At 56.7% G+C, this 25262-nt stretch overlaps 10 protein-coding genes across 10 annotated transcripts; 7 read left to right on the top strand and 3 right to left on the bottom strand.

Moving 5' to 3' along the window:
• Positions 1 to 245: 245 nt before the first annotated feature.
• PSEUBRA_004814 (CLASP N-terminal domain protein) lies at positions 246 to 3968 on the top strand (the record flags this gene model as incomplete). The annotated part of the gene is made up of 1 exon (XM_016438310.1): positions 246 to 3968. The coding sequence occupies one exon, from the start codon at positions 246 to 248 to the stop codon at positions 3966 to 3968; it is 3723 nt and encodes a 1240-aa protein (XP_016290777.1).
• Positions 3969 to 4552: 584 nt separating this feature from the next.
• PSEUBRA_004813 (ABC transporter, transmembrane domain protein) lies at positions 4553 to 7570 on the top strand (the record flags this gene model as incomplete). Its single annotated transcript, XM_059465377.1, has 2 exons — positions 4553 to 6808; positions 7055 to 7570. 2 exons carry the CDS (start codon positions 4553 to 4555, stop codon positions 7568 to 7570), a joined length of 2772 nt encoding a protein of 923 aa, XP_059320455.1.
• Positions 7571 to 7858: 288 nt separating this feature from the next.
• PSEUBRA_004812 (uncharacterized protein) lies at positions 7859 to 10876 on the bottom strand (the record flags this gene model as incomplete). Its single annotated transcript, XM_016438289.2, has 1 exon — positions 7859 to 10876. The coding sequence occupies one exon, from the start codon at positions 10874 to 10876 to the stop codon at positions 7859 to 7861; it is 3018 nt and encodes a 1005-aa protein (XP_016290775.2).
• A 776-nt stretch (positions 10877 to 11652) lies between these two features.
• Positions 11653 to 12609, top strand: PSEUBRA_004811 (uncharacterized protein; the record flags this gene model as incomplete). Its single annotated transcript, XM_059465376.1, has 1 exon — positions 11653 to 12609. The coding sequence occupies one exon, from the start codon at positions 11653 to 11655 to the stop codon at positions 12607 to 12609; it is 957 nt and encodes a 318-aa protein (XP_059321569.1).
• Positions 12610 to 12966: 357 nt separating this feature from the next.
• Positions 12967 to 15128, bottom strand: PSEUBRA_004810 (Amino acid transporter, transmembrane; the record flags this gene model as incomplete). Its single annotated transcript, XM_016438282.1, has 2 exons — positions 12967 to 13025; positions 13121 to 15128. 2 exons carry the CDS (start codon positions 15126 to 15128, stop codon positions 12967 to 12969), a joined length of 2067 nt encoding a protein of 688 aa, XP_016290774.1.
• A 486-nt stretch (positions 15129 to 15614) lies between these two features.
• Positions 15615 to 17914, top strand: PSEUBRA_004809 (Bacterial transferase hexapeptide repeat; the record flags this gene model as incomplete). The annotated part of the gene is made up of 3 exons (XM_016438298.1): positions 15615 to 16437; positions 16515 to 17697; positions 17779 to 17914. 3 exons carry the CDS (start codon positions 15615 to 15617, stop codon positions 17912 to 17914), a joined length of 2142 nt encoding a protein of 713 aa, XP_016290773.1.
• A 1042-nt stretch (positions 17915 to 18956) lies between these two features.
• On the bottom strand, positions 18957 to 20963 carry PSEUBRA_004808 (Sec1-like protein; the record flags this gene model as incomplete). The annotated part of the gene is made up of 1 exon (XM_016438286.1): positions 18957 to 20963. One exon carries the CDS (start codon positions 20961 to 20963, stop codon positions 18957 to 18959), a length of 2007 nt encoding a protein of 668 aa, XP_016290772.1.
• A 348-nt stretch (positions 20964 to 21311) lies between these two features.
• PSEUBRA_004807 (Trimeric LpxA-like protein) lies at positions 21312 to 21622 on the top strand (the record flags this gene model as incomplete). Its single annotated transcript, XM_059465375.1, has 1 exon — positions 21312 to 21622. A coding segment is annotated over one exon (311 nt), but the record flags the coding sequence as incomplete, so codon positions are not given.
• Positions 21623 to 21747: 125 nt separating this feature from the next.
• PSEUBRA_004806 (Bacterial transferase hexapeptide repeat) lies at positions 21748 to 22044 on the top strand (the record flags this gene model as incomplete). The annotated part of the gene is made up of 1 exon (XM_059465374.1): positions 21748 to 22044. One exon carries the CDS (start codon positions 21748 to 21750, stop codon positions 22042 to 22044), a length of 297 nt encoding a protein of 98 aa, XP_059321567.1.
• Positions 22045 to 22403: 359 nt separating this feature from the next.
• PSEUBRA_004805 (HAD-superfamily hydrolase, subfamily IIA) lies at positions 22404 to 23603 on the top strand (the record flags this gene model as incomplete). Its single annotated transcript, XM_059465373.1, has 4 exons — positions 22404 to 22953; positions 23038 to 23234; positions 23338 to 23404; positions 23488 to 23603. 4 exons carry the CDS (start codon positions 22404 to 22406, stop codon positions 23601 to 23603), a joined length of 930 nt encoding a protein of 309 aa, XP_059321566.1.
• Between the last annotated feature and the right edge of the window lie 1659 nt (positions 23604 to 25262).

Raw genomic sequence — 25262 nt, 5'->3', positions numbered from 1 at the left:
CCGCCAACCCCACGCGAGCTTGACTTTTTCGAGGTTGAGCCTCCACTCTCTACTGTATCACTCGACTTAGCAGCATCATCCATAGCGAGGACCTTCTGATATCACACATCGACTGATACCCATCACCCTCGACACAAGAGGTGATTCTGCTACACACGAGCAAACATCTCGAATTCCCGTGATCGACTCGCGACAACCGGTTTGCTGTCCTTCTCTTCCAACAACCACACTAGGCGAAAGGCAGGATGCCTTTGCCTTCCAAAGCGCTATCAGCCGACGCCAAGATCAGCATAGCTTCCGTCTCCGACCTCCATTCTCACTTTGACGATCTCTACGATGACCTGCATGCTCCCGAGACCGAGCACACATGGCAGAAGATCGAGCGGGCATTGCTGCACATCCAGGCCATCACTCGAGGTGGAGCGCCCAAATACAACGAATTCGTAGCGTTGCTCAAGGAAGCGGCAGGGCCCATCAACAATGCTCTGCTTTCAGAAAGGACAAAGCTGTCAGGTACGGCGGGCGACTTGCTCAACTCGATAGCGCCGAGAATGGCGGAAAGGTTCGAGCCATTGGTCCCAGTCTTCGTGCCGACACTTCTGCTCATCTGCGCTAGGACCAACAAAGTGGCCGTCAAAAGGGCAGAGAAGTCGCTGCACTTTGTCATCAAGCACTGCGCGCCACCTTCGGTCGTGTCGTATCTTCGAGAGGCGATCAAGGACAAGGGCCAGGGCTTGAGAGCGGTGGCAGCAGGGACGTTGGTGTTAGTCTTGGAGCACACCGAGAAGGACCGCCTCACAAGACGTGTAGCAGACATCGAGGCATGCATCAAGAGCGGGGCCACAGACTCCAATCCGGAAGTTCGACAGACCACCAAGAGGCTGTTTGAGCTCTATGTCTCCATCTGGCCAGAACGCGTCGAGCAGTTCACCAAGCCCATGACGCCCACCATCCGCAGATACCTTTCGCTGCCCAAGACAGGAGCGCTGCAAGTGGACATTCCTCCGATGACAGAAGCACCGATCAGGTCAGCAAGGCCACCAGCCTCGCACACGAGCCGCCAAGACGAGGTGCTGATGCCCATGTCACACGCTCCGCAGTCTCGCGCTGCGCCAGCCTACACATTTTTCCCGGATCTTCAAAAGACGGCAGCTACTTCCTCAGCAACTACATCGACAGCTCGAACGCAGCCAGGGGCAGGATACAGCATGAACGACGCTGCGTATGGGAAGCGGGGCCTGTTTGCAGACCAGATCGCTGCAGCAAGAAACGCTCGTTTGGCTCGGATGCCATCCTTCAACTTTGACGATGCGGCCAAGAGCGAGACCGTCCCTGCACCGACCATGAAGAGGCAGCCTAGCTTCGATCAGCTGCGACCTCAAGGACCCGTTACTTCAGGTGCCATGTTCCGCGTGTCACGATTCGACGTGGTCGCAGGTCCCAGCAGGCAGGACAGCAACGATGGGAGCAGACCACGAAGCGGGCACGGCTCGGAGTCGGCGTCACACAGGCATGCAGACATCAACGCAAATGCACCTTCGTTCGCCGCGGCATCCGGACTTCACGGGAAGAGCGCGCTCCTGGCTGCCTACAAGCAGGCGTTCGTCGGCGATATACCAGCCGCAAAGGCCTCTTCGTCTTCGTCTCGCGATCGCCAACACCGGGAGAAATCCGACAAGCCTCCCAAGAGCGAGAAGAGACGCGAGAAGACCGTCACGGTGCGATTCGAGCCATCACCGGACAGCAAAGACTCCGACTCGGATCGGCTCCTGGCCAATGCTGAGAGGGGTGCGGATGAGCTGAGGAGGTCCAGATCGGCTCCACAGATCGCTGTTCAGGCCGACAATTCTCACAAAGAGACGGACGCGGATGCTCACATTCCGGCGGAGACAGCTCGGTCAAAGGCCCGCAACTCGCCGGAGCACCACGCAGACTGGGTGGACTCAGATGACGACGAGGACAGACCGAACACGCCACCTGAACGCTACCTGCATGCACAGACGCCGAGGACGGGCGTCAAAGCGAGCCGGGTTCCAGCACAACGAGTGGCGGCGGTACCCTCCGCAGTCAAGGCGTCGGCTATGCGCGTAGCTGCAGCGACACCTTCCGCCAAGATTGCTGCGAGCCGCGTTGCGAACGTGTCCGAGTCGGTCGAGTCGAGTCCCATGCCCAAGGCTCATGCTGCTCCTCGCACGCCTCAGGCGCCGTCGGCGAAGGTCGAGGCGGAGATGAAAGCAGTACCAGAGTCGATCGCCGTCGAGGCGGATCAGAAGCAGCTCGAGGTGCAGGACAAGATAGAAGCTGAGACGGTGAAGCCAGCTGTGGTGGCACAGGTGACCGCGATGCCCAAGGACAAACCGGCAGCAGTGAAGAAGGTGGCTAGCTCGACGGTTCAAAGCAACAAGCAGCCAGGCAAGGCGGCTCCGGTCAAGACAGCGCCTTCTGCTTCGTTGGCAGCCAAGGCACGCCTCGAGGCCAGGGCGGCCAAGACGACACCGACGGGACCAGCCGCCGAAGGCAGAAAAGTCGTCTCCAAGGCGGTCAGCACCGTAGCGAAGCCGGTTGTCGTCAAGAGACCTATCGTCAGCTCCTCAGCAGCTGCATTCAAGCCTGTCGCCAAGCCTGCAGCCTCGTCAGCGGTCATGGCCAAGTCCTCGAGGCCTGCTGCAACGGTCAAGCCGAGCACCACAGCCACATCAACCACCGTACGATCGAAGCCAAGCGTGACAGCTAAGTCTGTCATCACAGCTCCAGCCACTGCCGTCGCAGTCAAGAAGGCAGACGCTCCCACCATCACCCGATCGTCCACCCTGACCGCACTTACAGCCTCGACACGCAGCAAGATCGTCCCCGCGGCCGCAATCAAGAAGTTCCAGCCGAAAGCGACGAGCTCTTTGCGACCCAAGAGTTCGATCGCTGCTTCGCTCACCGCCAAGAGCAAGTTGGTCGGAGCGAAAGCTGCTGCGTCTGACAGGGAGGTTGCGGTCAAGAAGGCGAGCGTGGCGCTGGTCAAGGCGGTGGAGAAGCATCGACGAGCTTCTGCAGCCGCGGCTCAGGTAGCTTCTGTTGCGCCGGGTCTGCCGGTTGCGGCCGTCGAGCCGGTCGAGCAGACCGAGCCAGTGGTGGCCGATGTGATCACCCAGCCTGCTGTGGAGCCTATTGTGGAGGAGCAAGTCGTCGCGCACCATGCTGAAGTGGTAGCGGAGGAAGCAGCAGACATCCTTTCAGACACAAAGACAGAAGGCAAGGCTATCGAACAGACTACCGAGCCGGTCACCGTGGACAACATTGCTGATGCGCACGAAGGGCAGTCCGGAATGGACGTGACTGCTTCGAGTGTCCAGCCCGACGAATCTGTCGTCGAAGAAGCAGCCATGTCCCTCGACCAGTTTGACACTTGCGTTTCCCAGGAAGAGGTCCAACCCGAGGAAGAGCGAGAGACGCCTGCGGTCGATGACTTACAAGACCTACAAGCCGACCATGTCGAAGCAGTCACACTGGCTCCAAGCGTCCCGGCGACTCCGATCAAGACTCCGGCCACGCCGACAGCCGGGACGCCCGCCCGAGTCCGCACGCCGCTGAGCAGCAAAGACACCAACCTGCCCAGACAGCCAACATCCGCTAGAGTGACTCCGTCCAAATCATTCACGCCCAACAGAGCGACACCTTCAAAGTCATGCTCACCCATCAAAGCCCCAACCACCCGCTCGACGCCAATTCACTCCTCGCCACTCCGCCGCAATCCGCTCCTCGTACCCGTCCAGTTCGACCCAGATTCGTTCGAGAGCGAGTCCGAAAGCGAAGACGAGTCGGAGGAGGTGGTCCAGCTGCACTTTGGACGAGCCCGAGAAGAGCAAGCTGAGAACAAGGCAAAGAAGCAATTGGTGCTGGGGCTGGACTCGTCGGATGACTCGATGATGGAGAGCGGGGAGGCGGACGAGACTGTGCTTTTGGAGGCCGCTGCTTAGGATGTTCACTTGCTGTGCCACCATGCAAAGCTTCTACGCCCAATATGATCAAACATACCCTCAGACCCTCCATCATTTGTGTCTTACCGTAGCAGCGCGAAGCTTGTCTGTTGAGATCTCTGTCGTTTGTCGACGTGCGGCGAGACGAGTACTGTAGATCGGGCCAAGGGCCGGATCGGACTGAGAATTTTGTAAGATGTTAAGGTTGTGACACCCAATGCTCCACTTTTTTCGAGTCTTCCAAACGAGGTCCCTGGCTTAGGTCAAGAAGGGAACATCGCGAACCGATCTCAAAGATCCGAAGGGTTTTACGGAAGCAACAAGCAACCGGCCTTTCCGAGGAAGGTTGGTCCAGTCTTGGTCATCGAAAGTCACTCCGAGAAGCCTTTTCTTCCTTGCTCCCATCACCTCAACGTCCGGCCTCCCACGTGTCACATCGGCGCGGCGACGTTGCTTTCTCATGGCTGAGATCCGATCGTCTTGACTTGCTTCGACGTTTGTATCGACCATCGTCTCCCAAGCGGATAGGATCAGTCAGCCCGAACTTAGATGGCCTAAGACCTAGTAGCTGATTTCCCGCCATCATGTGGCCCGCGGCCACCGCCGTCGTCGGCATTCGCTCGTGTGCTCGCGCCCCTGCACTCAGAGTAGTTCCAGCCTTGACGCGGTCAATATGGCTCGCAACGTCTCACCCGAGGCCGGCGCCAATCCACATTGCATCACGTTTGGCGTTGAGCCCATCGAATGGATCAACACTACCACTGGCGCGTGCCTTTTCGAATTCCATCATCAGACTTGACAAGACAGAGCCGGTCAAAGCTGCGCAGTCTATATCGTCAACAGCCAAAGATGCGATCCCAACTACATCATCAGAAGATAAAGAAGCGACTAACACGAAAGAAGCCGCAACAGCGACCACTGGCTCGCTAGCATCCAGGCTCTCAGCGCGCATTCGATCTCTTCTCCAATCACAACTAGCAAAGTCGGCGCCTAAATCCAAAGATGGCGCTTCGCCTGCGCCGACCAACTTCCCGGACCTCAAGCGCCTCTTCTCGCTTGCCATGCCTCAGAAGCGAAACATCCTGATTGCTCTCGCTCTGCTCCTCGTGTCTTCGTCCATCACGCTCACCGTGCCCTTCGCGATTGGTCGCCTGATCGACTTCTTCACCTCTGGTCAGAACGCTCTCTTCGGCCTCGGGTTCGGGACTGTTGCCGCACTGATGCTCCTCATCTTTGCTATTGGCGCGGGTGCCAAAGCGGGTAGCAATATCCTGCTCGAGCTTTCCGGTGTTCGCGTCATCCAGGGCATTCGCAACCAGGCATACCGATCTGCGTTGCGACAGGACGTGGAGCTGGCCGATAAGGGTGCCGGTGACGTCGTCAGCCGTCTCAGTGTAGACACCAACATCGTCGGAGAGTCGCTCACTTCGGACATCGGTGACGGACTTCGTGCGGGCGCAACGGTGCTCTTTGCCGGCACCGCCATGTTCATGATCTCGTCCAAGCTGACGCTGCTCATGATGGCCGTCGTGCCGCCTGCAGCCATCGGAGCCGTCTTTTACGGTCGCTATCTGCGCGATCTGACGCACAAGACGCAGGATGCCGTGGGCCAAATGACTCGTCTCGCGGAGGAACGCCTCTCCCCGCCCGCCTTCCGTACACTCACCGCCTTCAACACGCAGCGTCAGGAGTTGCGTCGGTTCGACGGTAAGATCGGCTCGATTGTGGATCTGCAGACAAAAGAGGCGTACGCTTCCGGGTTCTTCTACGCCGGAACCGGCTTCGTGGGCAACTGCGCGATCCTGACGCTCCTCACGTACGGCGGTCACCTAGTCAGCCGCGGCGAGATCTCGGTGGGTGACTTGACCTCGTTGCTCATGTACACGGCGTACTTGGGCGGAGGAATGGTGAGTCTCACCTCGTTCTTCGCCTCTTTGATGAAGGGTCTCGGTGCGGGCGCGCGCGTGTTCGAGCTGATCGACCGCGAGTCCAACGTCGCCCTGGGTAAAGGTGAGACTTTGTCCGTCAGCACCACGCCCGCTCGGCTGCCGGTGCGGTTCGAAGACGTGCACTTCACCTACCCTTCCCGACCGCAGCAGCCCATCCTGCGCGGTGTGACGCTCGACATCGAGCCCGGTCAGTCGTACGCGCTGGTCGGTGGGTCCGGCGCAGGCAAGTCGTCGGTCCACTCGCTCCTGTTGCGCTTCTACGACCCCGTCAAGGGCCGGATTCTGCTGGCGGGTCAGGACCTCGCGTCGTATCGACCAGAGAGCGTCCGCAAGCACCTCGCATTTGTACCTCAGGAGCCCATCCTGTTCGACGGGACGCTGGAGGAGAACATCAAATACGGCACTGAGTCTGCGACGCGCGAAGAGGTCGAGCAGGCAGCGCGCATGGCAGGATGCGAGTCGTTCATCGCCGAGATGCCGCGTGGGCTCGACACAGTTATCGGCTCGAGGCAGCTATCGGGTGGGCAGAGGCAGAGGATCGCCATCGCCCGTGCGTTAGTTCGCAAGCCCTCTATCCTCCTTCTCGACGAGGCCACCTCTGCGTTGGACAGCGCGTCGGAGTTGATGGTCAACAAGGCCATCGAACAGATCATCAGCGAGGGCAAGATCACCGTGTGGATCGTAGCACATAGGCTGAGCACCATCAAGAGCGCCAACAACATCCAGGTGCTCGAGAAGGGCAAGATTGTCGAGCAGGGCACGTTCGAGCAGCTCGATCGGCCGGGGAGCCGGTTCAGGAGTTTGATGGCTGCACAGCTGGAGGCGAATGCCGAACCGGCCGAGGCGGAGGTGGATGCGCAAGGGGAGAGCGGAAAGGAGCGGACGACTGCGGTACGTTGAACACATGTTTCCTCAACACACACCTCTCTAGACGGAATCACATTCAAGCATCAGCACTGACGTTCGGACATCGCTCATCGAGCCCCATGGTGACTGTGATGAGCGGTACGTCGTCTACTGTTGCTTGTGCTGTGGTGCGTCACGAGAGAAGGGCGAGTGGTGCCCGGGCTGAATAATCAGAAGTTGACCGAACGAGAATTGACGATCAATCTCCTCTTCACATCACTGACATCACAGCAACAGTCTCCATTCAGCACTCCCACCCAGCGTCGATCGCTGCACACCTCATCGCGTCGTCTCTCCTCATCCTCCCACCCGGCCATCCCAGACAGCGGCACGTGGAGCATCCGCAGCGTGATCCAGCCCGACTCATCCGCCTCTTCCTCGGACGAACTCCTCACCGACGAGCAGCTGGACAAGCTGCACCGGCTATCGGCGCTCATCCCGCCCTCCACCCCGGAGGAGCGGGAGAAGCTCAAGCGCGAGCTGAGCGTCATGCTGCGTCTCGTACGGGGCGTCCTGCCCGCCGACCAGCCCGAGTCGAAGGGGGAAGGCATTGTGGACGCCCGTCCGCTTAGCACCCATGACAACGCGTGGAGCGTCACCCTCGACACCCTCGAGCCAGAGAAAGAGGAGAGCAAGATAGAAGAGACGCAGAAGGAAGGGACTGCAGTCCTCGACCGCGAGACCCTGCTAGCAAAGGTGGATGGCTCGCGCAAGTATCATGAGTACTTTGTCGTCGACCGTACGTGATGCTTCCTCCCTTCGAGAAAGCGAGATGATGTCAGACGCCTGTAACACCACTCTGCGCATCCAATGGAACTCGCTTCCACGACAGAGATTTCGACAGCGTGTGTGAGTGCGGATGAGCAAGAGCGCATGTGCGAAGCTTCACATTCGAGCTCGATCGAGATAAACTGCAAAGCATGGCGCCAACACAAGCTTGTTCTCACACGAGAAGCTTGTTTCAGACTCATTCTGAATGCCGGGACTTGCTTGCACATTTACGATTCCGCAGTCGGGCATGGTTGCCGGTGAAGTCTATTCCTCGTCATCCTCCTCGTCTTCGTGGTCTTCGTCTTCATCTTCCTCGTCATCCTCCTCTTCGTCGTCGCTGTCATCGCTCTTCTGCGAATTCTGGATCTGCGGCACGATGGTAAGCTCGTCCTTCTTGGTAAAGTCCATGAACAGCTGCGTGAGGATAAAGACGGCAAAGTCTCTGTGTCCCCAGTACGACAGATGCGCACCAAACATGTCTAGGTATCCGCTGAGGCTGATGCTTGCGGACAGGTGATAGTCGATGCACCCGTGCGGATTGAGTGCACGGAAACGACGTTCGGCCCGCTCGAGCGAGTCGAGATCAAAGTCGTGCTTGTCGTCTGCCTCTTCTCCCGGAATGGATGATGTGCGGAGGGCCGTTTCAGGCTGCAGCATCTTTTTGCGTCTGCCTTCCTCGGTCTCGAGCTCCCTCTTCTCTGGCGTGGCTGCGCCAGCATCAGCAGAGCCAGGATCGGCGTTCTGGAGCTTGTGCCATTTGCGCACGGTCTGGATGTAGTCCGAGGCGTCGACGATGCGTTTGCCGAGCTTCCTCTGCTTGAGATGCTTCTCCTCGAGCTCGGAGAGGTCAGAGGGAAGCGCATCTTGTTTGTTCTCCAGAATGCGCGCCTGTCTCACGATCTTGCCGACACCCTGGAAAGGACGATCCTTGTACTTCTCAAAGACCCGACTGACACTGATACGTGGCAGAGAGAGGCTACGAAGGATGACCTCGGTGGCGCTCTCGATCGAAATGGGCTTGATGAGCTTGGCGTAGGCCGAGTCGACCGTTGGGGCGAGCTGGAAAGCGACGGGATCATTGGGATTGAAGATGTTGTACACATTCTCCGTCGCCAGGCAGCCGTAACGACCTTTCTCGCCGTCCAGAGCATCTCCGTGGTTGTCTGGATGCCTGTCGGTGCCGCTTCTCGCAATGAGCTGCCCGCCATCGAGGTGGAAGAAGAATGCTACGGGCGAGCCGATGAAGAAGAGGTTCTTGACGTTGAAGTGAAGATTTTCGTTCCGCCTCAGGGCATCGCGATCTGACCGCTCGACTTCCAAGAGTGGCGGCACCTTGGATGGTTGTGACGAAAGAATGTCGGCTGACAATGCTGAGCCCAACGAATGACCGATGATAGAAACGCGGCCTGCGTTCTTCTCGAAGTCGGGGTTGCGACGACAAAAGAGACGATAGGTGCGATTGAGCTCAGAGATGACCGAGTCGATCATCTTCTTGCGGTGCCGAGACAAGTAGAAAGGCACGTCAAGCACAACCTTGGTGATGACATTGCGGACCATCGGGATAGCCGCTGAGTTGGTGATATCGCTGAGCGTGTAAAAGTTGTCGTTCTCGTCGGGCTGATCATCGAACTCGACGAACCTTCGCCAGCAGATAGGGATGAATTGGGCTCTACGTCCCCGTGAGAGTCTTCGTACGGCGGGATCGCTGGAATTCTCGCTCGCCAAATTGCGAAGACGCTCAACATCATACACGAAGTCGAGCGCTTCGATATCTTCTGTAAGGGCTTGTCCTATGCCATGAATGGCGAAGACCAGCTCGGGAGGCTCGTCTTTGCGATCGTCAGGCATCAGGTCGGGTTCATTTTCGGAGCGTTTTTGTCGATCTAGCTCGTTTTCGGTCATTTGCTGTTTGACCTTGCGCTTCTCTTCGTCGACGGCGTCATTTTCGTTGTAGCCAAATAGCTTCTTGAGGGCGACCAGTGGACGCAAGGCTGCGTCGCTGGAAGGAACAAGCTTGAAGATGAATGACCCTCGCTCGTCCTTGTCGCCGTCAGTCGACGAGCCGGTGCGATTCGGACCATCAGCGCCACCGCCTGATGGAGGCGAGGAACCAGGCTTTGCTGCGCCTTCGCGTTTGGAAGCCGTGTGGGCGCCAACGCTAGATCCCTTCTGTTGGGCCTCGCTGTACTTGGACGTCCCTCCATCCCCTGTGCCACGGTCGTTTTCGTCATCGTTGGCCCAAGGCAGGGACACGTGGAAGAGTGGACTGAATTCTTTTTGCTCTGCGATCTGTTCGGCCCGATCAAAGCCTCGGACTACGATGGACCCACCGACGACGGACAGAAAGCGGCCTCGTAGGTCTTCAGAGAAGATGCGACCAACTTCGGCGTCCTGGAAGGAAACTTGACCCTTGTCTTTCATGCTTGGTAGCGGATAAAGCTTCGACTTGTCCGTCTCCTCCCCCATGTTGGAGGTGTCTTTGGAGTCGTCGCCAGACGAGGCGTCGTTGAGCCAGGGCTGTGCTTGCTCATAGGCGTGATCGAGATCCTGCGATAGAGGGTCTTCCCAGCTGATAGGTGCGTAGGATCCATCTGTGAGGGAGGAATAGAACCATGTTGCGCGCACTACCTTGAGCAGGACACCTTTCCAAAAGACCGGGTAGAGGGTCATAGACTCGAGGTCAACGTCGAAGAGGTTATCTTCCATGACCTCTACTTTAGCGACGCGTTCCGACTCGGGCTGATCCGGATCAAGGATGAAGTTGACCTGGATCTTTTCCGAGTCTGAGTCTTCCTTGGACTTATCCTGCTCGCTTGAGTCAGTGCCCGCATTGTCCTCATCGTCCTTAGTGTCGTGAGTGGCGCCGAAGGGCATGTAGTGACGCAGGCCGCCGAGCCAAGAGGTGTTCGATTGCTCTCGATCTTGAGAAGATTTTTTGGCCTTGTTTCTGCCATTGCTGGATGATTCTGAGAAGTTGGCCAGGGCGGAGTGGATGGCGTCGACGCCGGAAGGGGGAGCGCGCGCCGATGAGGTGATGGACTGTTGCTGCTCGTCATCGCCGGGCCTTTCTCGACGATGTGAGCGAGCCCACACTGCGCCGCCGAGCTTGTTCCATCTTTGTTCGAGCTTTTCATCATCATGAGGTTGAAAGGTGGCCCATGTATCACCGCGAGCGTACATCCATCGTGCCCGCTGTGGAGGGGCAACCTTTGAAGATGATGCCGCCGAAGAAGACGACGACGACGATGATGCCGCCCGCGACGTCTCAGATGGCTGGGTCATTTTGGCCAGCGACGCTCCTGCGGCCCAAATGCTTGCTATGACAGTGATGCGATGAGTTGAAGCGAGGCTGTCCTTTCCGATTGACTTCGGTAACTCCTATCGACTTGGGACGGAACGAGCCGAATCTTCCAAATCACTTATCACATTCACACGCCTCGTGAGGACAAAAATAGCCGTTGACAGGCTGCTTGCTGCAGGTCCCTTGATGATGATGAAATTTCGCTTCTTCCTATCGGTTGTCCCCGATTGGTGTCGACCCGATAGAGCGATTCCAGTGATCCATATGAGGTGAGGGCCACACCTAAAATCCAAAAATGCTCCGTACTCAGGCATGATGGACCAGCGTTACGCTGCCAGCTGCTCTTGCGGAGAATTTGCAAGAGCGAGTAAGGGTCCACAGGGGGAAACAGCAGGGGGTCGACATGGCGTAACGCGGCTTGGCCAACTCGGCACGGGAAAAAGGACGGGAGCCGCGGAGACCTCTGCTCTAGTGCCCACGGAGCCGTCGTTGGTTGCGTATGTGGCTGCCGGCAGCCTCTGCATAATTTCTGTTTGCCTTGTGTGGGCTCAGAATCCAATCACGAGCTTCCACTCTGGCCTGCACACATATCAGCTCAGGTTTGTCCTCGCCACCGGTCCCTCCTTTCATCCCATTCACCTCATCCTTCGCTGCCCTCTCACGCATGTTCGAAGTCGCACATCTCTCTCGCCATTTCAATCTTTGAATTGGTGAGGTGTCAAGTGCGCTCGCACCCACCATCATACACATCGCAACCATGCTCGATACTCGACTCATTGTGGTGCTAGCAGCATTCAAGCTGGCTCCTATCTTCACCCTTGCACAACCTTCCGACCAGGCTCCCGTCACTGCATTCTCTGACAACCCTGCATCCGCTCTCTCGGCAGCATCAGACTCTTCACAACCCGTAGTCATGCCGTCACCCGCACCCTTGTCCCCTTCTTTCTGGGACAACTTGGCCAGACACTGGATACAGGCCGACAGCACAAAGCAGACCTTGATGGCCGTCCTCCTCATCATTCAGATCGTCGTCCTCTTCTCCTTCATCAAGCGCTCATTCGACAAGATGTTCGGCCGGCGCGCAGAATATCGCAACCAGCGAACAAAGCGTTTCGCCCGCAGAGCCGCTGCCGCCGCTGCCGGTGGTTCCTCCAAAATCGGCATTCCTCTCAGCCATCACCGTCCGCTTTATCGTCCAGATTCCAAACCACAGCTGCCACCCAGGCCATCTCAGGATCATCCTCTCATGCGCTCGCCGTCAACCTCGACTTTCTCGCAGGCAGCGTTTCAGACGACTCCCACTGGCGACATTGTCCTGCCCTCATGGACCCAAGCTGGCCCTACACCCCTCAGAGTCATTGTCGAGGAGCCAGAGGACGACTCCCGCAGCAATTCTCCCATCTCCTCACGCCCGCATTCGCCTGCCATCTACCGTGATTCGCAGCGCTCGCCCGTCTATCAGGACATCTCACAGCAGTCTTGGTCCATGCGCTCCGCCTCACCCAGAGACAGCGCCTCGCTCAGGCTCAGGGAACGCAACGATTCTCCCATGCTTCCCTTCGCCATCGACCGCTCTTCCACACCCGACACGCGTCTTGAAGACGTCAAGCGACCCTTCAGCCGAGCCGTCTTCAGCGACGATCTCTCGGGCCAGTCTCCTTTCCAGTCCTACTACACGGATCCTCTCTCGGAACATTCGTCTCTCTCCGCCTAATTTCGTCGTACATTTCCACACCATTGCTATACCCTCAGCATCATACCAGTGCCGTCCATCAAGCATTTCTCACCTTCTTCGCACCGCCGCGTCGCACGAGTCCCTGATTTGCATTCTCCTCTTGCTCCATGTCGCTCCTTTAATCGTGTTCCCCGTCCGTCGCATCAGTCTCATCGCATCAGCATGTACTCTTAGTGTCACGCGCTTTACAGAACATTCCTTCCAGACTCGCTCAAAATCTCCATGCGTGGTTTCACGTCTTGCTTGTGCGGCTTCAGACCAGAGTTGCGTGGTGGCAAGGATTTTATGTTCGGAACACTGCTTCCACAGACAAGCACTGTAAGTAAGATTTCGCGATCAGCATTGATGCACTGCGCCGGTCTTGCCCGAGGCCGTGTCCGAGATGGCCGTCCAGACTGTCAAGCGTGGCAAAATAAGGAAGAGTTCGTCAGCGAGTCGTTCACGATGCCCTTCGTCATGCCGATCTTGTGCAAGGAACGCGTTGACTTACCACTGATGACTAGAACCACAGACCCAAAGATGGCACACGCCACACTCAGCGGCCGCGTTGACTGCCACCACTTTCGATTGGCTGCTGCCGGTCGGAAGCGTACGCTTGCACCCGGCCGCAAGGGCAGCTCGACGTCATCAACGTCGACAGAATCCCTCGCAGATCCATTCGCTGCGGCTCTTTGGCCGTTCTCCATTCTTTCAAGGCGGTCGTACGACGAAGGCTCTTCCTCTTCTGCACCGTCATACTGGTTGGCGCGAATCGCGTTCTGGCCCCGGTCTATCGAGCCGTTGGATTGCTCAATCAGAGCTTCCTGTTCCTCCTCTCCGTGCTGTTGCGAATCGTCGTGCGCGATGGTGCCGTGGTTGGCGTTGAGGTTGCTGCTGCTATTCCCGTGACCCGTAAGGTGAGACAGGTCTGCCGTCGGCACTCGCTTGCCCGTCTCGCTCGTCAGCTTGAGGTAGCAGATGCTTGGGAAGATAAAGGCCAACGCTGTTGCACTCAAGCCACCGGTGAGTTCGAGTACGATGCCCAGATCGCACGTCAGGAGCGAGATGAACATGGCGCTGACGACCAGACTCGAGGTGAAGATCAGATGGCGGTTCTGATCGAACTCTCCAGCAAAGAAGTACGTCTCGAGCACTTCTCGGCAAACGAAGCACTCGAGCGGCAAGGTGGTGAGCATGTTGAGGCCGAACAGTCCGCGGGCGATGTTGACTGTGATATCGTCGTACGGAAAGTTGTTGAGGACGTTGCTGAGTGTCTTTTCCTCGAAGCTCCAGTAGCCGGCGACGCTCATCGTGATGGTGGCCGCTGCGGCGATGATGGTTGAGTAATGTGTGACGCGCCCGAACTTCCTCATCGAAGGCTCTTTCAAAGACCCATAGATGAGCAGGGAGTTGTGGTGGCAGACAAAGGCGAAGCTGATCACAGAGATGGATCGGACCAGGTTTGAGACGTTGACGATGGACAATCGAAGAGCGGGATCGCCCTTCAGCTCGGCGGGCATCGCTGGGCCACGAACGGTGACAGCGATGATGATGACGACCATGGAGACGAGCGCAATGGCGCTGGCCTTGCTGAGCTTTTCGATGTTGCGATAGAGCGAGAGCGGATATGACACCGTCATGGTGAAGAAGGTGATGACGAATTGACGATTGGCGAGAAAGGTTCCATCCAAGGAGGGAAAGACCATCTTGATGACATGTGGGATGGTATCTCCAATGACGACGCAGAAGGCACACATTCCACCGAAGCCAAAGGCAAATTGGAAGATGGAGACAGCGGCTTTGCCGTTGTGACCAAAGCAATGCTCCATGATCTCGATGTAGGTGATGCGGCCGCTGAGTTTTGCGTTGAGAACAATGAGGCGGATTGTCCAATCGGTCAGGAAAGAGAGACCGACAAGCAGGACGAGACCAGCGATGAAGCCCGACTCTCGCATGGAGTATGGAAGACCAACGATGCCGGCGCCCAGAATGCTGTTTGCCATATTGACGGTTCCATCGAAGACACCTGCCCCCCTCTTGAGCCAGTCAGGGAGACCTTCGCCGTCCCAGCCAGGCACACCAAGGGATTGGCGTATGGCGCGTAGATCGTGGCTCAAGCCATCGAGAGAAGTTCGGATGCGATTCTGACCGGGTATACGATCGATGAGCGAATGGCGACGAGCACCGCGCTCCCTGCGGGGGAGATGGTTCGAACAGCTGCCTACCGAGGTAAGGAGGGGATCGTCGTGCGATCGCAGCCCTATCTGAGATGCTTGTATAGCGACAACATCGTCCTGCTCGTCGATATCGTCCGAGTCTGCATCGAACTGCGCCTCCTTTGAGGATGTGGTGGATTTGAGCTGAAGCGGCGCTCGTTCCGCTGCGACAGTCGAGTAGGAGGGAAGGTCCAGTCGATGTGAAGCATTATCGCCCTCATACGATACAAGACCGGCGTCCTCCTCACTCTCTCTACCTGACCGAAGGCCTTGTTGGGGTAGATTCGAGCTGCTCATCGCCATCTGCTTGACTAGGCGCTGTCCGTGTGGTACGTATCGAGGCTGTGTCTACCTTTGGCGCATCATCTGACGGTATCGTGGATCCGGATTGAACCTTCTGAAGGAAGTATTGGGGCTTCCTGCTGTAGAGTTTCCTGCTGTGTTGGAATGTGGCTTCACCGCCTTTTGCTACAGGCGGAATCTGCCAGACGTGTTGTCGGAGTACTGTTCCGGAGTCAGGGTGAAGTTGGTGGGTCTGACGAAAAGGATGCACGTCGAGCAAGAAACTGAACCGTGCTGCACTCAGCTCGCAATTTCAGAAGGACCCTGCAACGTGAATCCAGAGAGTTTGTGACGTTTGTCGAGAAGAACACCGCTGCCACGCGATTTGGCAGAAGAAGAAAAAAGTTGGCTGCAACCTTTTCTAGGCCCCATCATCTCCTCCCTTTCATCGCGCAAACAGCACCAGCATCGACGAGGAGTCAGCGCTGTGCAAAGCATCCAGCAACCATGGCGACCGTCACTTCAGGGGCTCAATGGCACCCGCCTCTTGTACAGCCCATCATCTTCTGCGGGCCAGGCAGCAACCTCTATCCGCTCTCCACCTCAACTGTAGCAGCAGACGCTTCCCAAGATGTGCAACAATCTGGCAAGCTCGATCTACCAAAGGCCATGCTTCCTGTACTCAACAGGCCCATGATCGCTTTCGCCTTGCAGCAGCTTCTGTCTGCTGGCCTTCGTCATGCTGTCGTCTTTGCGCCATCCGAGCATCACTCCACCCTCACGGCCGCCCTCAAATCCCTGATCCTCATCCCGCCAACCCTCATTCAGTCGGGAAAGAAGAATGTCTCATCTGCAGCTGCCGCAGCCGCTGCTGCCGCTGTCGAGGAAGCGTCTAAGTATCCGAACGTCTCGGTCTCGGTCGGGCTCAACAGCACTTCCGCATCCTCCGCAACACCAGCTGCTGGCAATCCTTACCTCGCCGGAAGCTCGTTCGCTGTCTCTTCCCTGCAAAATGAGACTGTCATGCGAGTCGACCTACTGCCTCTTGGACCCGACGACATCACAAGCTCCAAGTCAGACTCGTCCGCCCCAACTCCCGCGAGCAAATACAAGCGACTCGGCACCGCAGGCCTCATCTCTTGGCTCCACTCAGTCGGACGACTCGACAAGGATCCTCTCATTCTTCCTGTCGACTTGATCACGCAGTCGTTCTCTCTCACCGACATCATCAGCAGCCACGTCTCCGGTGTGCCGAATTCACCTGCACTGACTTGCTTGATGTATGAAAGAGGCGCCGGCGAGGGTACGGGCAAAGAACGTGAAAAGGATGGTAAGTCTAGATCCGCCGAGCGAAGCGGTCTTCGTTGGTCTTACGCTGACACTGGCGTTTTATGTTTCTTGACACAGGTCCGCCCAAGCTCTTTAGCGCTTACGACCGTGATCCTTTGCAAGCGAGCAGTTCCTCGTCTCATGGCACCGATCACTGCACGGCGCATCAATTGCTGCTTCTCCAGGACTCGGATGACATCTCGGACATCGACTCGTCTGACATGCATCTCCGCATGTCGCTCTTGTGGTCGCATCCTCACGTGCGTATATCCACCTCTCTCCTCGACTCGCACGTCTATCTCTTCAATCTTCGGCAGCTTCTCGGCCTGCTCAAATCCGAGGCCGGCCAAAAGATGAAGAGCCTTCGAGAGGAAGTCGTCCCCTTCATGGTCAAATGCGGCTGGATGACTGGCCTTCGCGAAAAGGCGGGTTGGTCCAGCCAATCCTCGAAAGACCTGTCCATCCCGGAACAATTCTCGTCGTGGAACATTCACTCGGGCAAGGAGAACGCCACCAGTCCATTGAGATCAAGCACTTTTGTCGATGCCGAGCTCCTTCAGGCCGGTTCCACTTTCCGATCTGCCCTTGACGAAGTCAACAATCGTGCTTCGCCGCTCTTCTCTCCTGAACGATCCCAGCTCATCTCACCCTCTGGCAAGCTGGACGACGGGACGACAGACGTGCGAAAGCAGGATCGCACAGCAGCAAAGAAAGCTGCTGCCGAAGCCAGAGTCAATGCCCTCATCTACCGCCTTTCAGCAGACCGCAAGCATCCCATCGACCCCTCGTCCTCCGTTGAAGAGATCAGGGAACGAGAGGAAGATGCAAAACGCGAGCCTTTCATCGCACGAGCCAACACCGTTCCAACTTATCTGGAGTGCAATCGCTATCTGCTGCGATGTCTAGCTAGCGGGCCAGCAGGGCATGCAAGCGCTTCGGCAGCAGGTGCTGTAGGTGCCGCTTCTCTCGTACCCTCCGCGCTCTCGCACCCACTACCGAGTCAGTCTCTGCCGGCTCCCACTACCTCCTCGACCGACTCGACCTCCGGTCAAGCTTCACAAGATGCGACTAAGGGTTCTGCCCCTGCTCAATGGATCGACTCCAAGGCACAGATCTCTTCGGATTCCTTGGTGGAGAGCTTTACGCGCGTCGGCGAGCGCACCGCCATCAAACGAAGTGTTATCGGACGCGGGTGTGTCATCGGTAAGAACGTCAAGCTCACCGGCGCTATCGTCATGGACGGTGTCAGGATCGGCGACAAGTAAGTTTTTCCGCTCGATCGGTGGCCGCTTTGTCTCTCACGTTTGATGGTTGACCCGACCTTCTCTCTTCCTTATCACAGTGCCAAGCTTGAAAATTGCATCCTTGCGGCGGGGTCGACTGTCGACGAGAAGTGCAACCTCAAGGACTGCGATGTCGCCGCATCCGTCAAGGTGCCCTCTGGCACCAACTCCAAGGGCGAAAAGTTTGACGAATGATGTAGACGCCACCGCATCACCACCATGACTGAATGCAGTTGGCACTGTCCCTTTGTCCGTCCTCTCCATCTCCATAGCTGTGACCGTGCGCTTGTGCTTCCTTCGATTCGTCTTAGGCGTTTCGCCTTCGCCTTGAAATCGTTTGAACGTGATGGGAGGCATTCGAGATCGGACTCAGACGATGACCACTTCGACGCGACCATCATCCCTGGGTCCGGACGACCACGTCACCACACATCATCTCTCTGTGTGAGCCGGCTCAACATCCTTTGTGGCGGACCACCACCGCCGAGCACAGAACGAATGACAGGGTGAACATCAGTCAGGCATGAAGGTTTGCGGGCCCCGGGACACAGCTTGGCAAGGCAGGTGAGTGTATGCAAGGTGGGCTCGGCACCGTCTCGATGCTCAGACAGAGCTTCTTCACCACAGCTCAGGTGGAATTTTCTTTTTCTATAGAGTCACTGAAGCACAGCCACGATTGTTGAGACGTAGGATTCTGAAAAGAGGACCGCGACTCGACTGTAGTGCGCTTTGCCGCTCCAGATGCTGCAAATGGTCATCCGCGCCCGCTTGGCTCTCGCAAATGGGAAGACAATTTGAAGACTCCAATTTTTCGACCGGCTTTTCCGTTTTTGGCAACGGCATTGCGACAAAAAGATCCTCTTGGCCTGCGGACAATCGAGATATTAAATCTGTGCTATAAGTAAATTAGGACTCTGTCTGCCGATATTTTATTCAAATTCGATTGCAGAAGTGTAGATGCTGGTCGCACAGCTACAACGATTGAGTTATTGTCGGCCAGCAGTTAAAATCGACGAAAGTGCGTCAAAAGCGGGAAAGAAGGCGATGAAAAGATTTGTTTTGACTGCGCTCTTATCTAGTTTGTGCCCTGGTCTCGCAGAAAGAAGGTAAAATTGTCACAAGTCCGGCGTGTGTCGAATTCTAAGCGACTCTTTTATCGGCTCAACGCACCAGCCTGGCCACGAACGCCAATTTCTAGCACATCGTTATCAAGTACAATTTCATTCATTCACTTCCCTCACTGCAGACCGCCGATGGTGCCTTCGACTCCCTTCCTCACTCTGCCAAAGATATCTGTGGCAAGATCCCTAGCACCGCTGGCCGCCTCGCCGAGGTACTCGGGATCCAGAAGACTGGCAGCTGCTCCGGCTACCGCACCGCCAGGGCCCGATCCGTTCTGTCTCCCTCCTACGGCCAGCTGAACAGGTCCGATGCTGAGGTTGAGGGCTGGTCCTCCCAGTCCCAGGTTGGCGGGAGGCTTGGCGACTCGCGCATCGAACCGAGATGCCGCGTCCTGGACCATGTCCAGATACGACTTGCTGTTGTGTATTGAGCTGCCTCCAAGCAGAAAGCGAGTGCCAGTGCCCGCCACGCCACCGACAGCAGCCTGTTGTACGCCTGCCTGGGCGCCGCGTTGGTGTTGAGCGTTCAAGAAAGCGATCGAGCGGGCTTCTTCGTATGTCGCACCTCCAATGACGAACAGGACGACGTCTTGCGGGCGCTCCGCAGGGTTGAAGGGCGCTCCTCCTTGACTGGCCGAGATGAAGGGGTAGCTTGTGTCTCTCAATCTGCCGCGCATCAGGTTGTCCACTGTCTGTACGAGGTGCGGGGTATGCTGCGTGTAGACATTCTCAACGCCTTTGAGACCCTTGAGAGCGCTCTTGCCTCGTGAAAAGAAGTTCTCGTTGGCGAAGAGGTCGTCTTGCCGCTGGTCCGCTCCGGCAATGTTGAGTGTGACAAAGACGAGGGCGGCGCGGCTTTCTGGTACACCTGCTTTGAGCAGGTCTTGCACTATCTTCTGGATCTGGTTGCCGGGCAATTTCTGATATCGCAGAGCGTAGAGGATGGCGATGCGGATCTTAGCGTCGTGAGAGGCCTTTGTCGACTCGATCATGGACTGAACCGCTCTGAGGTCAGAGGCGTGGCTTTCGACGCTGGCAAGACTTTGTTCTAGTTCTGAAATTTCCAGCAGCGAGTCTCTTTCGACTCTGCGACTGAGTTCGCCGAGCAATGCGACATGCTTGCTGACGTTACCGCCCAATTTGCGGAACTCCGGGTATTCTTCGACGAAGCGTTTCATGTCGGCGACCGTGTCGATGCTGGCGTTGGATGCTGTTCTTGATTGATACTCAAGCACATATTTCTTGATTGAAGCGCCGAGATCGCCAAAGTTGTCGAACAGATTTGCCGAGAAGAAAGGATCCTGGTCGCCCGAGAGAACGATTTCTTGGAGCTCAGGACGGATACCGTCCGCATCGGCAAGGCTGACACGGCCATTCTTGATGCCGAGAACTTCGTGCACCATGGCCTGGTACGTCCACTGTGTCAAGAGAGGTGTGACGGGATCATTCCTGCGATCGAGGATGAGAAGGAGCGGCGCGTTCTCGGTCTTTCTAAAGTCAAACAAGCCAGAGTGACTGTTGCTGATCTGGTACGAAAGCTCTTCGCCCAGCTTCTTCGCGAGCGTGCTCATCCTCTCGTAACGGATGACTGGTCTCTTTTTGAGACTGAGAAGAAGCGCCATGAGTCCCTTGACGTGCTGGTCGAGACCTTGCTGATCCCAGGTGGCAGGGTTGTCGCCCCAAATGCGTGCCGGTGGTGTGTCGATGTTAAGCGAGAAGAGGTCGGTGTTGACGGGCAAATAGTCGGCGAAGAATTCCTGGATCTCTTTGACGACTTCGTGCTCATCTGCCTCGGCAAGCAGCTCGATGTCTTGCTTTTGTAGAACATTGGTGAAGTAGAGCCAGTACGACTTGTATCTGGGTTGTCGGAGCTCGCGAGATAATGCTGCGATCGACTGTGGTGTTGGACGGAGAAGAGCAATGCAGTTGAGATGGCGCATGCGATCACGGTTAGCGTTGTCGACACGGTCGGTGAGGTAGACTTCATGGCTGAGCAAAGAAGACTGTGTGAAAGAGGTAGAGATGACTGGTGTTGTGTCTTGATCCAGCAGGAGGACCTTGATGCCAGCGACTTCCGTAATCATGCGCTGGATGTACGCCGACACTGCCTTGGTGACGTCCATGGCGGGTGGTGTTGCCGTTTCGGCTCTCCGTGAGAGGCCCTTTGCACGCCAAAGGAATTGGAACGCCTAGCAGAATACTGCGTCAGATAGAGCTGGCTCGGTCTACAGCGTGATCTGGGGCGCGAGTAGCCGAGACAAGGAGGGTGGATGGGGTTGATGGTGCTGGTAAAGAGGCACATTTGGACGTGCATCACCAGCGTGAACCGTGCTGAGCCCGAATTCCGACGTTCAAAAAATGCGGCATGGACGAGAAGAAGCCATTTGCCTTGGGGGCTCCTCTCTCAGCAGCCTTACTCTACCTGGACAGTCTCACAACCAAAGGCAACTCGCTGTTGATCGTGGCCCGCCATGCCATCCACCATCAGTCATGTGGCGACCTACCATCCCAACGAATACATCCAGACTGCGATGACAGGCAACAAAGTGTCAAGGAAAGCGACCATTCTAGGCTCCCAAAATATTATTCTAGGTGGAAAGTGCATCATACAACATGGCGCCATCATCCGAGGCGATCTGAAGCGAATCACAGCATCATCAAGCTCAACAGGCGCCGCTGGTGGCCAAGCTCAGCCGACGCAGTCGGTGGCAATCTACATCGGAAGATATTGCCTGCTAGCCGAGTCGAGCGTAATACGGCCTCCTTACAAGACCTACAAAGGGTGAGTGCGTGAGAAGCACGGGCTTCAGAAGGAGCCTGGAGACCACGGTGGCCCTTCTTTCCGCAAGAGATGCTGGCCCTCGAACTAACAATGTTCCCGTTCGCAGCATCTTTTCCTACTACCCAATGAAGATGGGCGACCACGTATCGATCGGTGCCAACACGGTCCTTGAGGCAGCTACCATCGGATCGCACGTCGAGATTGGAGCCAATTGCCTGGTCGGACGCTTCGTCATCATCAAGGATTGCGCACGTATCTTGGACGGCAGCGTCGTGGCGCCCAACACTGTGATTCCATCCTTTTCGATCTTTGGAGGAAGCCCGGCGAGGCTCGTGGGAGAGCTGCCCGAGACCTTCTCGGAATCCAGCGAGGCCAAGATGAAGGACCTCTACCAACGTTTCCGAGCTACCAACGACAGATGATGGATTCAAACATGCACCCTCATTACTCAAGAGCACCTGGTTCTCTTCCCGAGCGTAGCTCATCGAGAACAACACTCACGACTGACTGCGACGCGACCCTTATTCGGAAATTCTCCACATGCATGCAGCGTAACACGGACCGCTTTCACACAAACCCGACCCTGCGGTCGCACCCTGCATCTTGCTTCGTCGCCAGCACACGAGGCATCGTCGTCCACGTAAGTCCAGGATCATCGGCACAGCATTGTCAGGGAGCTACCGTGCCAAATTGCAGCCTTGGTATGGCAGCGGTCGGTCGCGGCTGGCTTTATACTTCAAGAGGCGGCTTCAACTCCCGTCAAGTCGGCTCGCTCGCAAGCATGAAGCCAACCAAGTACAATCTGTTGATCGACCTCAACGGAACGTGTCACATTGGGGATAAGCCCACTCAAGGAGCCATCGAAGCAGTAAAGAAGCTTCGAGCTGCTCAGCAAACGCAGCAAGGTCGTCTCAACATCCGCTTCTGCAGCAACACGAGCAAGGAATCGTCAGAGTCGCTTCTGGCGCGTCTGCGTCGAGTCGGTTTGAGCGCGGATCTGGTATCGGCCCACGACGTTTTCACCAGTCTCGATGCCGCCCGGCGATATGTGTCGAGTCGAAAGCTACGGCCTCTGCTCCTGCTGTCATCGTCCGCTCAAAGTGTCTTTCAGGACGACGAAGACCTTGCAAGAGCATGCTTCTTTGCGCAACCAGAGCTGAATCTAGGTACACTCAGCCCCGAGGACCGATCTCGGTTGCGGTCGTGCGACGCTGTCGTCATCGGTCTGTGCCCAGAGCTCATGACACAGAGGTGGCTCGACGAGGCCTTTCGCTTGCTGTCCGGGGAGTACGGTGCACCCGAGCAAGTATCATTGATTGCCACACATCGCGGTAAGTATTGGATCCGATCTGAAGAGCGATGGTGCGAGGAAGGCACCGAGGCTGACAATATTGCAATCTGTCTTCTGTCTTCAGCGCTCTATCATCGTCCAAGCGAGGGCGCTGCGCTATCTCTGGGGCCTGGTGCGTTCGTGGCTGCCCTTGAAGCTGCTTCGCATCGGACGAGTAGCTCAACTGTGGTATGCGGCAAACCGAGCCCAGCATTCTTGGAGGAGTGCATTGCAGGCATGATCTCAGCCAATGAACGCATGAGCGACTTCCACAACATCATCGTAAGTCAAGGAGGCACGCGAGGCGATACGATATAGTGCGAGTCAACGAGCTGACGTAGCCTTGCTGTATTTGACGTGGCTGCCATGACTCGGACGCAATCAGATCGGAGATGATCTTGACGCCGACCTGGGTCAAGGCACTTGGCAGCTTGGGCTTCGTCGGATCTTGGGTGAGTCCATCACGAGTCCATGGATCCCTTCGCTGAGTTCTATGTCCCTGACCATTCATCGTTCTTCTGTTTTGCACAAGCAGTCCGCACCGGAAAATTCAGAGACGGCGACGACAGCCGCGGCGAGAAGCCAGCGGATGAGGTGCACGATAGTTTCGCGTCTTGGGTGGATGACTTCATCTCCAAGGAGTTCAAGTGACGTTTGGCAGCGGCAAATGAGCACGTCGAAGCCACATGCATGACTGTGCCAAGGTACAAGGTCCAATTGAAGAGCGGTAAGGGAAGGTCGATTGTACATGAGGCATGGTCTTGGTCCTCCTTACGGGACTGCTTTTTGGAAGACTTGCGGAGACATCCGCGTCCCAAGGTCCGCGTGGGGGAGCCAAGGTCGCGGAAAGGATTGGAAAGGCAGCTCAGGAACGTCCGGATGTTTCCGCACTTGGACCCTGATTGTGACCCCGCCAGCCGAAATGATTGCGAGCCTCTCAATGAGAAAACAGGAACTGGAAGATCATATCGATTGTGTTGGCACGGTTCCATGCTGATGGTCGACGATCGAGTGGAAGAATGCCGCTGCGTTGCTGACTGAGAGCCAAGTGTCGACGAGGATCAGGACCAGGCATGTCTTGCGTGGAGCTCAAGGCTGGAAGCATGTCGCAAACTTGCTCGATTTAGCTCAACAGGCGACGTCAAGGTGGGCGTTACGTCTGTACACGTTGTCGAGAGAGTCGACGCCAAGACGAGGAAGATGGAATGATACGATCACGATGACGTTCGGAGCCACTCGGGCGTCGTCACGGAAGGTAACGGATGGCTGCCATGATCGTTTGGCGGGGAAGAATACAGTAAGGGACGTCAGCTGCAGCCGAGATTGAATTGATGCTCTTCGGAGAGTGTATGTGATGCAAAGCGAGACCTCCGTCGACTCGAGATCACGCATGACAGCAAGAGGCAGGGTCACCGTTGCAGGAGGGACGAAGATGGTGAGCAGCATCCTGTTTCGGAATCAGCCGCGAAGGCGCATGGTCAACGGTCAATTCGCTTAGCGCTTCACCGGCCAGCATGCAGGGGAGCCATTGTCATTTGATGGGCGACCGGCCACTTTGAGTGTCGTTTGTTTGAGCTTTGATCTAATCAAACTCCGCTGCCGCCTATCCGAGGCTTGGAAATCCATGCCCTACCCTTGACCCAAACGATGACGATCAGCACACACACACTTTGGTGGGGTCGGCACGATTCTTTCCGACGCTTGACCTTGACGACGCGACCTATTGACATGCCTCTGTCGCGCTGCTCAGCTGTAGTAGCAGCATCGATGGTGAATGGGTTGTGAAAGTGTGACGAACAGGAAGGTCAATGTGATGCAAGGCAGAAAACAAACGGACCGCAAACGAATCTGAAATTGCTCGTGACTTTTTCCGGATTCTTCCCCCCCGCTGTGAAGCCTGCGGAACAGGAACGAGCCTCGGTTGCACACACTCTCTTTCGCGGTCTTCTCCGCGTCCCAGCGTTGTCAGCGTTGTCAGACCCTCTCGTGTCTCGCGACTCCGCCTTTCCTCCACCTCCTCCTTTCTGCCCCGCCGTCCCACCCGAACCGACCCCTGCGACAATCTACTGTGGGCTACGATTGAATCCGCACTCTGCTTTGCTTCCAACTTCCATCAACGACACATCATCGCCAACGCAGAGTTTGCTTCCCACAAAATCCCCTACACGCGCAGTACGGATCGACTTGGACCCTTTCGATACAACCTCCTCTGGAAAGCATGCTTCGCAATTGCGACACCTAGCAGCCATCACATCGGACGGCAGCGCCATCGACTCAAGCACCCCCATCACCTTCTCAAGCTCTCATACT

The sequence above is a fragment of the Kalmanozyma brasiliensis genome (assembly GCF_000497045.1).
Source record: "Kalmanozyma brasiliensis GHG001 unplaced genomic scaffold PSEUBRA_SCAF4, whole genome shotgun sequence".
In the NCBI taxonomy this organism is placed as follows: Eukaryota; Fungi; Basidiomycota; class Ustilaginomycetes; order Ustilaginales; genus Kalmanozyma; species Kalmanozyma brasiliensis.
This window is presented reverse-complemented; position numbering and strand designations above follow the sequence as displayed.